This window comes from Panicum virgatum, chromosome 8N (genome assembly GCF_016808335.1).
Source record: "Panicum virgatum strain AP13 chromosome 8N, P.virgatum_v5, whole genome shotgun sequence".
In the NCBI taxonomy this organism is placed as follows: Eukaryota; Viridiplantae; Streptophyta; class Magnoliopsida; order Poales; family Poaceae; genus Panicum; species Panicum virgatum.
This window is the reverse complement of record NC_053152.1, coordinates 45,011,629-45,025,579: the sequence shown is the minus strand read 5'-3', so window position 1 is coordinate 45,025,579 and position 13,951 is coordinate 45,011,629. Positions and strand designations below refer to the sequence as shown.

Here is a 13,951-nt window from a genome sequence, read left to right as displayed (position 1 = left end):
AGCAATGATTACCTTCTGTACTTTTTCACAATTTCGCATGCAGCATACTCCCTCTGTACCCATAAAATCTGATGTTTAGGACAACAACACAGTCTCCAAAACACAACTTTGATCACTTGTTATTATAAAAATATTTAAGAAAAAGTGGTATATGTATACTTTTATGAAAGTATTTTTCAAGACAAATCTATTCATATAATTTTCACATTTGCAAACTCAACAACTTAAAAGTTATTGATGATTTATATTTCCAATGTTTAATTCAAATCTTGTCCAAAACATCAAATTTTATAGATACGGAGGGAGTAGTGTTTTGTTCTTAAACAAATCAAATAGGACAGGCCATTAAGGAGGAGAAGGACGGCTTCCCGGTCGACAGCTCATGGTGCGATACAGACGTAAACCTACTGGCTAGTACGGATTAATAACCAAAAATAATTATTTAGGGACCTGCTACTCTCGTTTCAACGACAATAATTGGAGACGACAAATAAGTGGGGACGGAGGGAGTATATTAGCAGGGAGAAAAAGAAGTGCGGCGCCTACCCAAGGTCGCGGATTGGTCGAAACCGAGGGCGGTCCACTTACCAGTTTGTCGCTTGTGCTCAAGTTGCCGCGAGTTACGTTACGCCGCACGGAGCGACCTCGGGCAACGTACAGTTTTATATATGATGGCCGGCTGGCAGTCATGTTGGAGCGCCGGCCGATACAATTTTTAATGCCCGTTTTACGAGAAGGCTCCCCCGCTTTGGGTGAAATTCAGAGGCTCGTTCTGGTACTCTTACTTCCCGAGATTAACATTTCCAGGCACGTTGCAGTTTGCTACCTGATCATACGGGCATTTGCACCGGGCCCCCGAGGGCATGCTTGAGGGGCACGGGAACCATGGGGGGTGTTCATGCAAAGAACACCAGCTGATCATATGGGTCGAAGACTTCGCCAAGTCAACTGGCGCTTTTCTTTGTTTTCCTTCCCTCTTTCCGGAGCCAAAACCCGGGCTTTTCTTTGCACAACCCAAGTAATGCGTCAGGATTGTAGAAACATGCTCAATATCTCCTCCGATCCACCAAATGCGTCAGAATCTCCACAGTAATCCTGACGAGATGTGCTAGGAAAAAAAGATAAATCCTAGAAATTATTGTAAAAGCCAAAAACATATAACCACCAACCCGGTAGGTTTTAACCGTCACAACCATTGGATCTAATCTAATATACTTTCTCAAAAATTATCTACTTCTACCATTACAAAAACAGTCATAGGGGTCAGTATGTGTGCATTGTGAGTGTCTAAGTTGTATTGTGTAATCTAAAAAAATAATCTAAATAAATCTCTAATATTCATCTAAATTATCTACCTATACTATTATTTAAAAAACTTAAAATGAAACCTAAATTTGTATCTTAAACATCTACCATTGTTAAAATAACATAGGGTAACTCCTAAGACCTAAGTATGAATTAAAATTAGCTACACGTGTTATTATAAACAAATATCCTAAAGTACACCAAAATATGATTTTAATATCTATTTCTATCATTGTTAATTGAAAAAATATTAACTTAAGTATATATGATGTGTGCCACCATGTAGTTCATGTACCAATGCATGGAGAAGGCAATGAGAAGAATTTTGAGAAGAATAAATATTAGAAACTTCAACGATGCGCACTTCGGATTTGGATTCGACTTTGATTTGAATAAGAGAGATCAAGCAAGTCTTCGCTAGTATAGTAGGGTACATTGACAAGATTTTGCACTTCCTCAGGATGTAAAACCTATTACTCCTCTCATCTCTACTTTTGGTGAAAACAGTGATTAAAAAATTACAAGTGAAGGCTGCTGCAATTTATTTATCTAACTCAAACCAATAGATTCATTTTCTTGAATAGAAAGTATAGAAACTTGTGTCCAGTTACATTCCAGATCTATCAGCAAAAATGTTAGATAAAATACAAGTGAATGGTGCGATGCATTTTCCCTTTGCAAACGTAATGCAAGCCTCCTTTGCAGCCTCCAGACAAGCGGCCATCTCTCGCTCTTCACATCTCTCCCTTTCTTCATAATCAGTTGGGGCAGCTCCAAATAAGCCTTTCCACCAGGGGGCCTTGCATTTGCATGATGCAGTGATTGAGCATCCTGATCGTGCACCAGCCTGCAATGTTGTGATGGGACTTTTATCAAACAGAATCTAGTACTAAGTAAACCACATAAATTAAGGAGCATGTCAAATATGAACTATGCAACACAGATGAAATATGACAACTTCAGCCTTTCAGTTTTCCAGGAAGTAATGCTTCTACATAGGAATTACATAGTCATATGCGTATTCTAAGGCAGCATAACTATATTTGTGAGAATTTACGTTTCCTTACTTCTGAGATCATGCATATAATATAGCGCTTCATAAAGCAACTTTATGACATGAAACTTGACAAAATTTCCTTACTAGATAATGCAATAACTTTTAAATAAGGCTGATAACACACGGAAGAATCACTTAATCCCACACAATTCATTCTAGTTGCGAACTGAGCTCTGTTTTTGCCTTGATATTAAATTACCAATATGAGAAGTGCATTTGCCACGCACTGTAGAGCAGTGTCAACCACAACAACTAAAGCTAAGTAGCCATGAGCTGGTTTGCTCTCTTAAATGTATGCAGCTGATATACTTATTGCCTGGCAGAACTTGAGCCAGCCAACTCGGCCAGCTGCAATGAAAAATCAAATCCCTTGAATTTTAGGTATTAGTGAACAGGAACAAAGAAGGAAAAACAAGGTAACAACAAGGTTCCTCTGTCTCAGTGATGAAACCAAAGATCAATAGCATCTGAGATAGAACAGAAGCGAACGTGGGTTTAACTTGAAGAAGAGGATCACAAGAACGTGGGTTTAATTGGGATTTGGGACACTAAATTAAAGAAGAAGAGAAAACATAATAACTTATCTGATTAAAAAGGGTCTTTTTTTGTGTGTGTAAAAAGGATGTATAATAGATTCTAGCTAATCTTGTGGAGAAAGCGCAGGGGATGTTATTCTTCCGAAAAACGAGCACCAGAACTCATTAAGTCAGACAACAATCAATCATTTTCAGACAAAATCATCTGTGATTTTGCTCAATGTGTAGAAGCATGAAAGTTTGAGACAGCTGCAATAAGCTGAAAAATACATTGAAAGAAACACAAAGCAACTGGGGTACAGGAGGACGGGAACCTTTACTGACTCCAAAACTAGCATTCTACAGGAAACATCAGAAAAGTAAAAACCACATGTAAAGAAACATAGTTTAACACTGTGGAGCATTGTCAACCCCAACCACCAAACTCCAGTAGCTAGGAGCTGGTTTGCCCCTCTTTGACATCTGCAGCTGCTAAACTTACTGCCTCACATAACTAGCGTGAGGCACCTCGGCCAGCTGCAAGAAATAAAACATAATCACAACTCACAGGCAAGGCTTCCACACTACAGACACCAGAACAATCTAAACCATATGCTGATGTCTATTTCCGCCCTACTTTTTGTGAGTAGTCTGAATCTATTTCCATCGTGCTACTGCTACAGAAGGATGAAAACAAGTCCAGCCGAGTGAGCTCAATTAGTAGTCCAACCGAGTAAGCTCAAGAAATCTGTTTTTTTTTTCTGACTTCACAAATAACATTCCACAAAGAACGCGTCACAAAGTTTTTAAAAAAAACACAAAAGGGAAACAGCATAAAAGTACAACGGTGAGGAGCACTGCCAACCCCAACCACTGAACTTCAGTAGCCAGGAGCTGCTTGCGCTCTTTGATATCTGCTGCTGCTAAACTTACTGCCTCGCATTACTAGCGCGATGCATCACGGCCAACTGCAAGAACAGAACATACTCACAATTCGCAGGCACGTTTTCCTTCCAGCACTGATATCTGCATGGTCCAGACAGCGTAACAATCCAAAAATTCGGTGCTCTGCTAAGTGCTAACACAGGCGCGATCGCCGATCGGGGTGGGGGGAGACGGGGTAGCCAGCGGGGGAACTATTACCTCGCACTGCGAGATGAGGCTGGTCTCGGCGGCGTCCCAGGCGGCTCGCCAGCTGGCGGCGTCGCGGAAGGCGAGGACGGGGGGCTCGCCAGGGGCGGAGGAGGGGGATGGAACGGGCGCGCGGAGCAGCGGGAGCGGCGGGTCGAAGCGGACGACGGTGGCCGCCGCGGAGTAGTCCTCCGCCGAGTCGTCGGTGCCCCCGCCGTAGAGCGGAGCAGCAGCCATCGAGAGAGGGTGTCGCCGCCGGCGATTGCGGCGGCCGGAGGCGTGGTAAATAACCGACCCTTGTTGGCTAGGGTTCGGGCAGGACACGGTTTGGGTTGGGCCAGCCAGGTCACTTCTACTTGGGCCTGGACCGTAAGTGGCGAGGGGCTCGTCGTTTCCCTCTTACTTAGCTGGGCTATTGGGCCGTCCAGATTTCGGCCTGCAAGTTTGGGCTCGTTGGGCTGAGCTGGACATAGAACCGACTTCAGTAACAAAGCCGCACGCCCGCGAGCTTGGGCTGAAACCACCAGCCAAATTAAAGGCCTCGGATCATATGGAATGGAAGCATGACCTTCCCTCAAAAACAAAAAAAAAAAACAAAATATGGAAGCATGACCGTTATAAGCAGGACCTGATGGAAGCAAAGGTGAAAAGAAATTGTCACACGATTATTTGTATAATTACTTCCAAAACACGCGCAATTTTCATATGTCCAATCCGTCATTATTAGAGGAAGAGCTAGCGGCAGCAGGAACTAACAACCATGATCTTGGCACATAGGGATGGTTGCTAATCCAAGCAGTGTTGGCTCTGCAAAGGTCTGTGGCGTGTAGTGGGGAAGGCGGCATCTAGGCGCGATCGACCGAGTGGCAGCAATGCAGTGCTGTGAGTCTGCATGCACAGAGATGCATCGAGTAGTCATTTCGAGCATCGAATCTAGCTTTTTTAGTGTTAGGTCAGCTAGCCTCTTCACTGTGTTGTCATGTAGGTTTTTTAGGTGCATTTACACTCCACACTCCGGATATCAGACCTTTGTGCGCCTATAAATACTCCCAAGTTTGTGAACTCGTAGCACAACTCAAACACCAAACCTCATTGTGTACCCAATGTCTGGAGGTGGGTCTAGCGGGAAGAATTACTATGGTTTTGGGAAAGGAAAAGGGGGAAAAAAGGGAGACCCCATAATATGGGAGGGCCTCTTGGACCTGATTCCTTTCCGGAACCAGTGTTTGAGTTTCCGCCACAGCACAAGAGTGAATTTACCAATGAAACTCCTCTTCGACAATACGATAACCGTAGAGAACCGTGTCCAAAATGCTGACATGGTGCGGACTGCTTAGTGCAGATGTGCACCGACGGGATGGATGGCGGTCGGCGTTTCTTTAAATGTCCACACGCATGGGTAATACTCGGTTGTTTTATTTCTTTATCTTCAATGAGACACCTTGCATGAAATTTGTTTTGCAGTCTTCCGATGCTTCAGAAAATTGTGGTTTTACTAGGTGGGTAGATCCTGCACCAATTGATTCTGTTCAGGAGTTCATCGAGTACCTCCAGATAAAGATCTTTGATCTGGAATGCAAGGTAAACCATTATGAGGAAGTGAGCGAGGGTAACAAAGATGACGAAGTTGATGATACCAGCAATGCAGCCGGTTCACAGGATGAACCATGCACTATTTCTTACTGCAACTGCCCTTGTCACAAGAAGAAGGGCCCTGCACCTCCGGCACCACCGCCTGCACCACCTGCAATGGGTGGATACTGCGGAGAAGGCTCAACGCAGTTTGCTACGTGGGGGTACGGCTACTAGGACTACCCTAGTGCTAGTGACATGTTGCATCGTTGTGTTTGTTCTGTTTTTTTTTAAAATTACCTAAGGCATATTAGGTTAGTCCGGAATCTGTTTACTGTAGTTTGTAACGGGTTCTGACATGCCACTACATGTGTGATGTGTTTTTCATTATCGTTGTATTATGATGTAAAATTTGGTGGTTCACATTACGTAATGCATTTCTTAGTTCTTATTTCTTATCATTATATTTATTACATGTCTGCTTTTTAGTATTCTAGTGACATGAAAAGCTCCGACGCCATATGGGTGGTTAGATATATCTGATGTTTGTATCTCTGATGTTTATTTGTAATGAGATAGCTGTGGACTGCTTATTTATACACTTCAACGTTCGTCACTGATCACTCTCGTATTTTCCATTACATACAATAGATGGTATGTTTATACTTCGATGCTCCATTACGACTAAGTACGATTCAAACTCGACATTATGTACATGTCCAGTGAATGCAAGTTAGGTATGAGACATACATACAAGCATAATACAACATTAACAATACTAAATGCGAATACATCTTAAACCGATGAACATCATATGTTATAGATCATGGCATGAAATCATCCATGTCGTCATCCCAGCTAACACAAGTTTGTGCTGCAGGTGGTGCAACATGACTTGACGAACCTCTTGCCTTTCCCTTTGTCTCATTTCTAATTCTAATGTATAATTATTTTATTCTAGTATTAGGATGATTCGCTAGTTCATATACTCTCATGTATATCTTCCGACGTTCTAGCAGATGTCCATTTACATCTTGCGTCGTAATACCTCGAAATAATGTGAAATCTTTAAACTCTACTATTTTGGACAACACCATCTCTATCGTACCATCCGCTAACGGATCCAACTTCTTACTGATAACAAGATGGGTCATGATATCAAGTATTATACTAGATTTTTCTTCGGTCCATGAAAATCCTCCACAATTTGAGGCAGCCATTGCCTTATGCTGCAATATCAATAAGGTACTGTCATAATTCTATTCTAATGTATAATTATTTTATTTGAAAAAGTCTGTAATAGTACTGAAATTGTAATACTAAACGAGTGTTCTAAAGCACCAAATCTAATTCAGTTAATCCACTAATTAAATTAAATTGTTATACAATATCAATAGATTCATACGGAAGTTACTTGTAGATCAGGAGTACGCAATTCGGCAGAGGTTCGCCGCTTTTCTTCTCCTCACCCCTCTCTTTTTTCCTGAATTTTTAAGCTCAAATGACAAAGGGAATGGCGGCGAATAGCGGCCAGGGCTTAAATAGGGGGAAGGGCCCCTGTCGCCCCTGGGGTGGGCGACAGGGTCCTGTCGCCCGTTGGGGGGCGACAGGCCCCTTTTTTTTTCTCCAGGGACTTTGTTGCAAATTTGAAGAAGAAAAAAATTACATTTGAGTCCTGTCGCCCCCCATAGGGCGACCGGGGTATATTTTTTAAATTTTCCAAAACGGACATATATTTTTGAAATTTTAATTTTTTTTAAATATAAAAAAGAAAAAATGGCTCGTTTCCCTCTTACTTAGCTGGGCTATTGGGCCGTCCAGATTTCGGCCTGCAAGTTTGGGCTCGTTGGGCTGAGCTGGACATAGAACCGACTTCAGTAAAAAAAGCCGCAAGCCCGCGAGCTTGGGCTGAAACCACCAGCCAAATTAAAGGCCTCGGATCATATGGAATGGAAGCATGACCTTCCCTCAAAAAAAAAAATGGAAGCATGACCGTTATAAGCAGGACCTGATGGAAGCAAAGGTGAAAAGAAATTGTCACACGATTATTTGTATAATTACTTCCAAAACACGCGCAATTTTCATATGTCCAATCCGTCATTATTAGAGGAAGAGCTAGCGGCAGCAGGAACTAACAACCATGATCTTGGCACATAGGGATGGTTGCTAATCCAAGCAGTGTTGGCTCTGCAACAACTAAGAGGTAGCGATTGGTTGATCCATATAGAAGGAACTTGAAAAGGTTCCGCGAGGTTGCAATATGCCTGGCAATATCTTACTGCGTATTTCATTATACACCGATTCCACCCAATTACACCAGTGTACAGTGGTTACAGTCAAAGTGGATCACAAGGACGACGAGATAGATATTCCCACCAACGAGGGGATCTAGCTAGCATCTCGAAGTCGAAGATGCACGCAAGTAGTTCATCCTGTGTCATCGATGAAGTATCATACTGACTGGACCACGAACTGAATTATTGTTGCGCCACGCACGCACAACCATATCCAAAAAAATTAAGTAGTGAAAGATTGACATTGAAAAGCTTCTCCATGAGTCCGATTGACCAAATTCAAGGAAACGGCTTCTCTACTACATCGAAAATATGCATATAAGATTCTCTTTGATGTGATGGATGAAAAACTTTCAATGCATGCCTATTCCCTTCAATCCATAAAATTAATTAATCTTTTTAAATTCCTTCGTTCTCAGATACAACAGTGGGCTTCCAAAATCAGAAATCAAAAATGTAACTCAAAGTACTGCTGATACCTTTTAACCATTCTGAAAAACCTCCATTAGTTTTATAATATTTCCATCTCTGTACCATCAATCTAATAAATGGGGCACCCATGACTACAGTGAGCAAGCTTACCAAAATAAATCTAGCTATGTCCCCTTCCCACGAGCCTTTGGTCCAGAATATTGCTTGGAGACTGGAAAGAGTCTTGTCCAGATTGCTGATTATTGCTGGGAGACTGAAGATTACTATCAAGGACACAAAGCCGAACGTAAAAACTACGGCGGCCGGAGCTAAATCATACCATGTTGCAATCAGTCCTCGTATTCCTAATCTCGCACGGGCCGTGTTCAGACCGCAGAGCATCAGCCAAACTCTCATGTTTCCAAAGACCAAAGCTCCAGAACTAATCACACAGACCGTGATTGCTGTGGCATGAGCAGTTGGTGCTAGCACCAGGTATAACCCCATCGCAAAGGAGGCTAACAAACTTCTTCCTGAAGCATACAGCAATATTGCAGAGAAGCTCCTATACTTGTAGCGTAACGAGAGCTCCATGGCAGGCAGCCCAGCAAAGACCAGACCGAAGGTAGCCAAACATGAACAAATGAATGCCAAAGCATTGGCAACAATAAACGCATTGAACGCATAGCTCCCAGCGAGAATGGGCGTCCCAGGTACACCCCCGTCGCTCGCTGATTGATAATAACCTCCAGGCAATGTGAAAGCAGATGCAAATGTGACAGTCGCAATAAGCACAGAGACAACGACCATGGCCTGTGTTGCTTTTGCCACATCCTCTGCTATTTTTTCCTCGTCTATTTCACCAATATATTTTTCAAGGAAGAGGTCGGAACGACTTGCCCCAGCTGGAGCTCCCACCAACAGTAATGTCCTCGACATAACAATTGTTGGATGCTGTAAGCAAAAAAAAAAAAAAATAAGCATCAATCAAGTACTCCAGCAACTACCAGCAAGAACTACTTGGCACATTTCACAAGAATTCCGGGGGGGGGGGGGGGGTTGTATGATATGTAGGCGACGAGATATACTACTCCAGTTTTAGTTGTTTATCTTGGAATTCTAGCTAGATGATATATACGCGATGAGATCTGTTATTATTAAGCATGCTCTAATGTTGTTGCTTCTTGAAACAAAACCAATATGAGAAACAAACTTACCGATTCATAATATACACTTCGAGGAATCTTACTCCACGAAAGATCAAGAGGTCTCAGATCATCCTTATTTGGTATATTGAGATCCACCTTGGGATTCCGAACCAAAAAGTTAAAGACTACCAGATTTCCCGCACGGATGGCATAGTGAAGGGCAGTGTCCCCATTGTTGTCCTGCATATTTGAAACCAATGAGAGTTTTGGCTGTCTGCAGGCATAGTGAGCCACAAGGTGACGCTGCCAGCTGACTTCGCGCGGCAGCAACATGGAGGAACGTTCTTCCTTCGCCATCTTGCAGAGTGGCGCAGTCCGGGCACCTCTGAAGCAGGACCTGGGCGACGTCGAGGTTATCAGCCAAGGCAGCAATGTGTATGGGATACAGCCCTTTATTGTCTTGTTGATACGCCGAACAAATGTTGGCATCTAGTAGCAGTGTGGCTGTAGATTTTGACCATGGCCAAATGTATTTGAACCTTTCGGAGATAAGCCACGCTCGAGGCCACCAATCCAGTGATGCAGCCAAGTGAAGAGGGGTGCTCCCATCAGTGTCAGCATAGTAAGCACCGAGAGAGGGGGTAAATAAATGCTCGCTGGCCAGGCCCCTTCCCCTTGTTACGCTTGGACCGTCCCGTACTTGAACAATTCCAAAAGCATTGGCAGCGCTACATGCGTGTAATTAGTCGTTAGTCCTCATGAAACACACTAGCAAAAGAACATAAATTCTGAAAAATCTCCTAAAACCAGAAAAATCCGGCTATCAATTTGTTAGACTATGCATGACCATGATAGGTCAACTAGTCATTGGATCTATTTTGCTTTCTAAAAAAATTACCCACCACCACAGTTATAAAAGTAGTCTAAATGTGTTTCCAGAAAGAGGTTGTCTAAAATAACCCCCTATCTAAAATACCCACCGATGCCCTTAAGAAAATAATCTAAAGTAACCCCCTAATCTTCGTCTAAATTATTACCCACATATGTTACATATAGCTACACAACCCTACTATTATGAAAGATAATCTAAAGCTACCTCCTAAATTTGTGTATAAATTACACACCTGCTGTTGTTGAAATAAACAAGAACCAACAATAAAATCTACTTCTTTAAATAACCAACATATTCTATATTAAGAATACTGTAAATTACACCGATATATATGCTTCCAATCACCTATTTCTACCACTATATATTAATATAAACAGAACAACATAAAGTAAACATATATGTTAAGTGCCACCACACAGTTTCAAAAAAAGTGCCACCACACAAATTAAGCTAAGTATACATGCATGCATCAGCAATAAGTATATTACCATAATTTAACTATCACAAAGAAGTTTCTTGCATGAATCACATACCAATGATACTAAAAGGGTATTTTAAATAGTATGACTACATGGTAATAAGTTATGCTAGTTGCTACTTTAGATTAAAAAAACTATATTTTCTACTAAAATATTATAATATATATCCGTTATAAGTTATTGAGGCACTCATTTTATTTATAAAACAAAGTATTTCAGTACACCAAAAGATTCTTTGAAAGAGGCAATTTATTTTGGCCAAACCATTATAACATATCTACATTGATAGTTTAATTTAAAAACTCATTTTCTTTATAAGACAAAGAATATTAGTGCTACTCTCAAAATTCGTTCATAGAAGATAAGAGGAAATTTATTTTGGCCAAAGCATTATAACATATCTACATTGATAGTTTAATTTAAACACTCAAATTTTAAACCAAACGAAGTATACTATTACACTCATAATTCTTGGATTGAGGAGATTCAATATCTTTTGCATTTTGTGTAGGCTAAATACCTGTTGACCTATTATAGCAACTAAAAGTACACGACATTTGTAACAAGATATGAAAATAGTGGTTTTGAATCAGAGATACAAAAAATACACGGAGAAAAAAAAAATCAACAACATAATAAGATCAGAATTAGAAAGGCAAAATCTGGATTCGTTAAGTCATGATAGATGTCATGCAACATGAGATCGAATAACTCAAGGTACGGTTTCAAGTAAACACTTATCAAAGAATAATGATGGCATGAAGCAAAGGTGAAAAACTATGAATATGGATGAAAAAACATATAAAATAATTGGTAACCAAGTTTTATCACAACCCAATAGGGTTTATAGAGTATCAATATGGGTATTATGTTAGGAAATGAACAAAAGGAGATTAAAAGTAAGCAATTTTGATTAGATATGGGTTACAAACTTAGAACACTTATGCCTCATAAGATTCTAGGCCATATAAGAGCATGAGTTGATGGAGTAGTGTATGTATATTAAAATCAACAATGCATGCATCTTGTAGATATTATGACACAAAGTTCGGTCTATTTTGCACCGATTTTAGTGCAGTAATATAATGATCCAAAACACCACAAACATGAGTAAAAAAAATCACCGTAAAAATAAAAAAACTAAGTTCAATTAAAATCCAGGAAGTGACATTTTTCCCTGGGAGCAAAATCAAATTCCTTACAACAAAAGGGGAATCAAATCATCACGAGTACCTTTTCTGCGAGTTACAGCTGCATGCAAAATTTGCATTTCGGCTGCCTGGTCCGAAGCAGGAAAGCTTGCCATTGCTTCTCCGAATTAGATGCTCTGCAATATCCTCCTTGCCTAATGGAATGGCCAGGTACAACGGTGAGGTTGTGTAACCCTCGTCAGGCTCACTTGGAATGACAGCCAGATCTGGATCGATGGACATGAGCTTGTCCATGGAGTCCTTGCTGCCAGCGCGCACCGCCTGGTGTAGGGCGGTCTCCCCACACTTGTTCCGCATCCTCACGAAGTCTATCACTGTCCAGGGGTGAGCCCACCTTATATCAAGGGTATTCAGTTGAATACCCATTATTTTTAGCAAAAAATTTTGTATATGTAGATATTCTCAAGTATATGTAGAAAAGAATGAAAAATAAAATATTTTGTATATGTAAACATTTCTCAAGAATATGTAGGAAAAATAAAAGAGCAGAGTGAATTTTATGCTGATTGTTTAAATAGAACGATTAGAGTAATAAAATGATGCATTGATGCTTGCACTTAGCTACCTCTGTCTGTTAAACTAAAGTTTGTTTTGTTGTTTGCTAGTATCATACATTGTGTATGCGTGCATCCTAAATATAATGCATTGCAGTATCACAATGAGAAAAATATTTCTGAAACTTGAATGCTTCTATTTATTTCAGATATTTTTACTTTGATATGTCGATCATTTAGTAAGTCTATTATCTATATGTTGAACAATTTCAAATTATGAACAATTTGTGTTGTCGATGCTCAATTACGTGCTACTAATATGTACTTTGGGCCCTCGCCGCCGTCGCCGCAGGCTGTAACGACGTGGAGCAGGGAGTCCCCCTTGCGGGTCACCCCATCAAGGAGATGCAGCAATGGAGCTGCGGCGGGGCGGCGATCAACTTGCACGATGACTTGTGCCGGCGTCGTCGCTGTGGCCACGGCAGGGCCTCCTTGCTGGTCGCCGTCGTTCCGCAGCAGCAGCTCCTTTAGCCGCTTGCTGTCACCGCGGCGAGCAGCCATGAACAGCTGGAGATCTAGCATCCTGGTGAGAGCAGCAGCATCGGTAGCTTGCTCGGCTTTGTTGGCGGCTACGTCCGCCATCGACCACCACTATCTAGCTGACTAGCAACAAATTCCGTGGAGTGATGAATGGATTGACGGAATGTCTCCAATGGTATGTTGGTACTCCATGTGCTATATAGGCATGTAGTCGTCGATCGTTGGCCGCGGTCGGTCCCTGCGCTGCTTTAGAACAGTACACTATTTCTTCGTCTCCTTTGACTAGGTGCCTTTCCTCGGGCTACAAGCAAAGATGAATGGCAAGAGAATTAAATATTTCAAACTTCAAAGCGCATCTGGTGCTTTCCTTTTCTTCATCGGTTTTTGTTTTATACTTTTTTAATTAATTATTCACTTGCATATACATTATCTTTTTTTCCTTTTTGCTTTGCATGTTATCTGCTTTTGTGACTCTTCTTATTTTACTTCTTTTACACAAACTAAGTGCGCGAGTGCTATGAAGACACTGAACAATCTAAACAATCTAAGTTGAACGTCGAGCCTTTTTCCAACCTACTCGCGTGGCTGTATTTGCAACGCAGGTGCGATCGAGGAGGTGAGAGGGCAATCAGGAAGGTTACCTCGCACCGGGAGACGAGGCTGGCCTCCGCGGTGTCCCAGGCGGCAGCGTCGCGGAAGGCGAGGACGGGGGCCTCGCATGGGGTGGGGGAGGGGACGGGGGCACGGAGGAGAGGGAGCGGCGGGTAGAGGCGCACGACGGTGGCTGCCGCGGAGTAGGCCCCCGAGTCGCCGGCGCTCCCGCCGAAGGCCATCTGGAATCGGCTGCGACGGCGGCGGCGGCGGCCGGCGGGTGGCGTGGCAACTGGCAAACGCTGGCCGAG

General features: G+C 42.0%; 2 protein-coding genes across 3 annotated transcripts; both read right to left on the bottom strand.

Moving 5' to 3' along the window:
- Positions 1–1,823: 1,823 nt before the first annotated feature.
- On the bottom strand, positions 1,824–4,314 carry LOC120685983. The gene is made up of 2 exons (XM_039968133.1): positions 4,021–4,314; positions 1,824–2,152 (listed from the first exon to the last, which is right to left on the bottom strand). The coding sequence occupies exons 1-2, from the start codon at positions 4,243–4,245 to the stop codon at positions 1,913–1,915; spliced, it is 465 nt and encodes a 154-aa protein (XP_039824067.1). The 5' UTR covers positions 4,246–4,314; the 3' UTR covers positions 1,824–1,912.
- A 3,911-nt stretch (positions 4,315–8,225) lies between these two features.
- LOC120685982 lies at positions 8,226–13,811 on the bottom strand. Of its 2 annotated transcripts, XM_039968131.1 has the most exons (4): positions 13,691–13,811; positions 12,038–13,350; positions 9,503–10,161; positions 8,226–9,239 (listed from the first exon to the last, which is right to left on the bottom strand). In XM_039968131.1, the coding sequence occupies exons 3-4, from the start codon at positions 9,920–9,922 to the stop codon at positions 8,316–8,318; spliced, it is 1,344 nt and encodes a 447-aa protein (XP_039824065.1). In that variant the 5' UTR covers positions 9,923–10,161; positions 12,038–13,350; positions 13,691–13,811; the 3' UTR covers positions 8,226–8,315. The 2 variants fall into 2 exon arrangements, with proteins under 2 accessions (XP_039824065.1, XP_039824066.1); XM_039968132.1 differs by lacking the exon at positions 13,691–13,811 and having other exon boundaries at positions 12,038–13,665.
- Between the last annotated feature and the right edge of the window lie 140 nt (positions 13,812–13,951).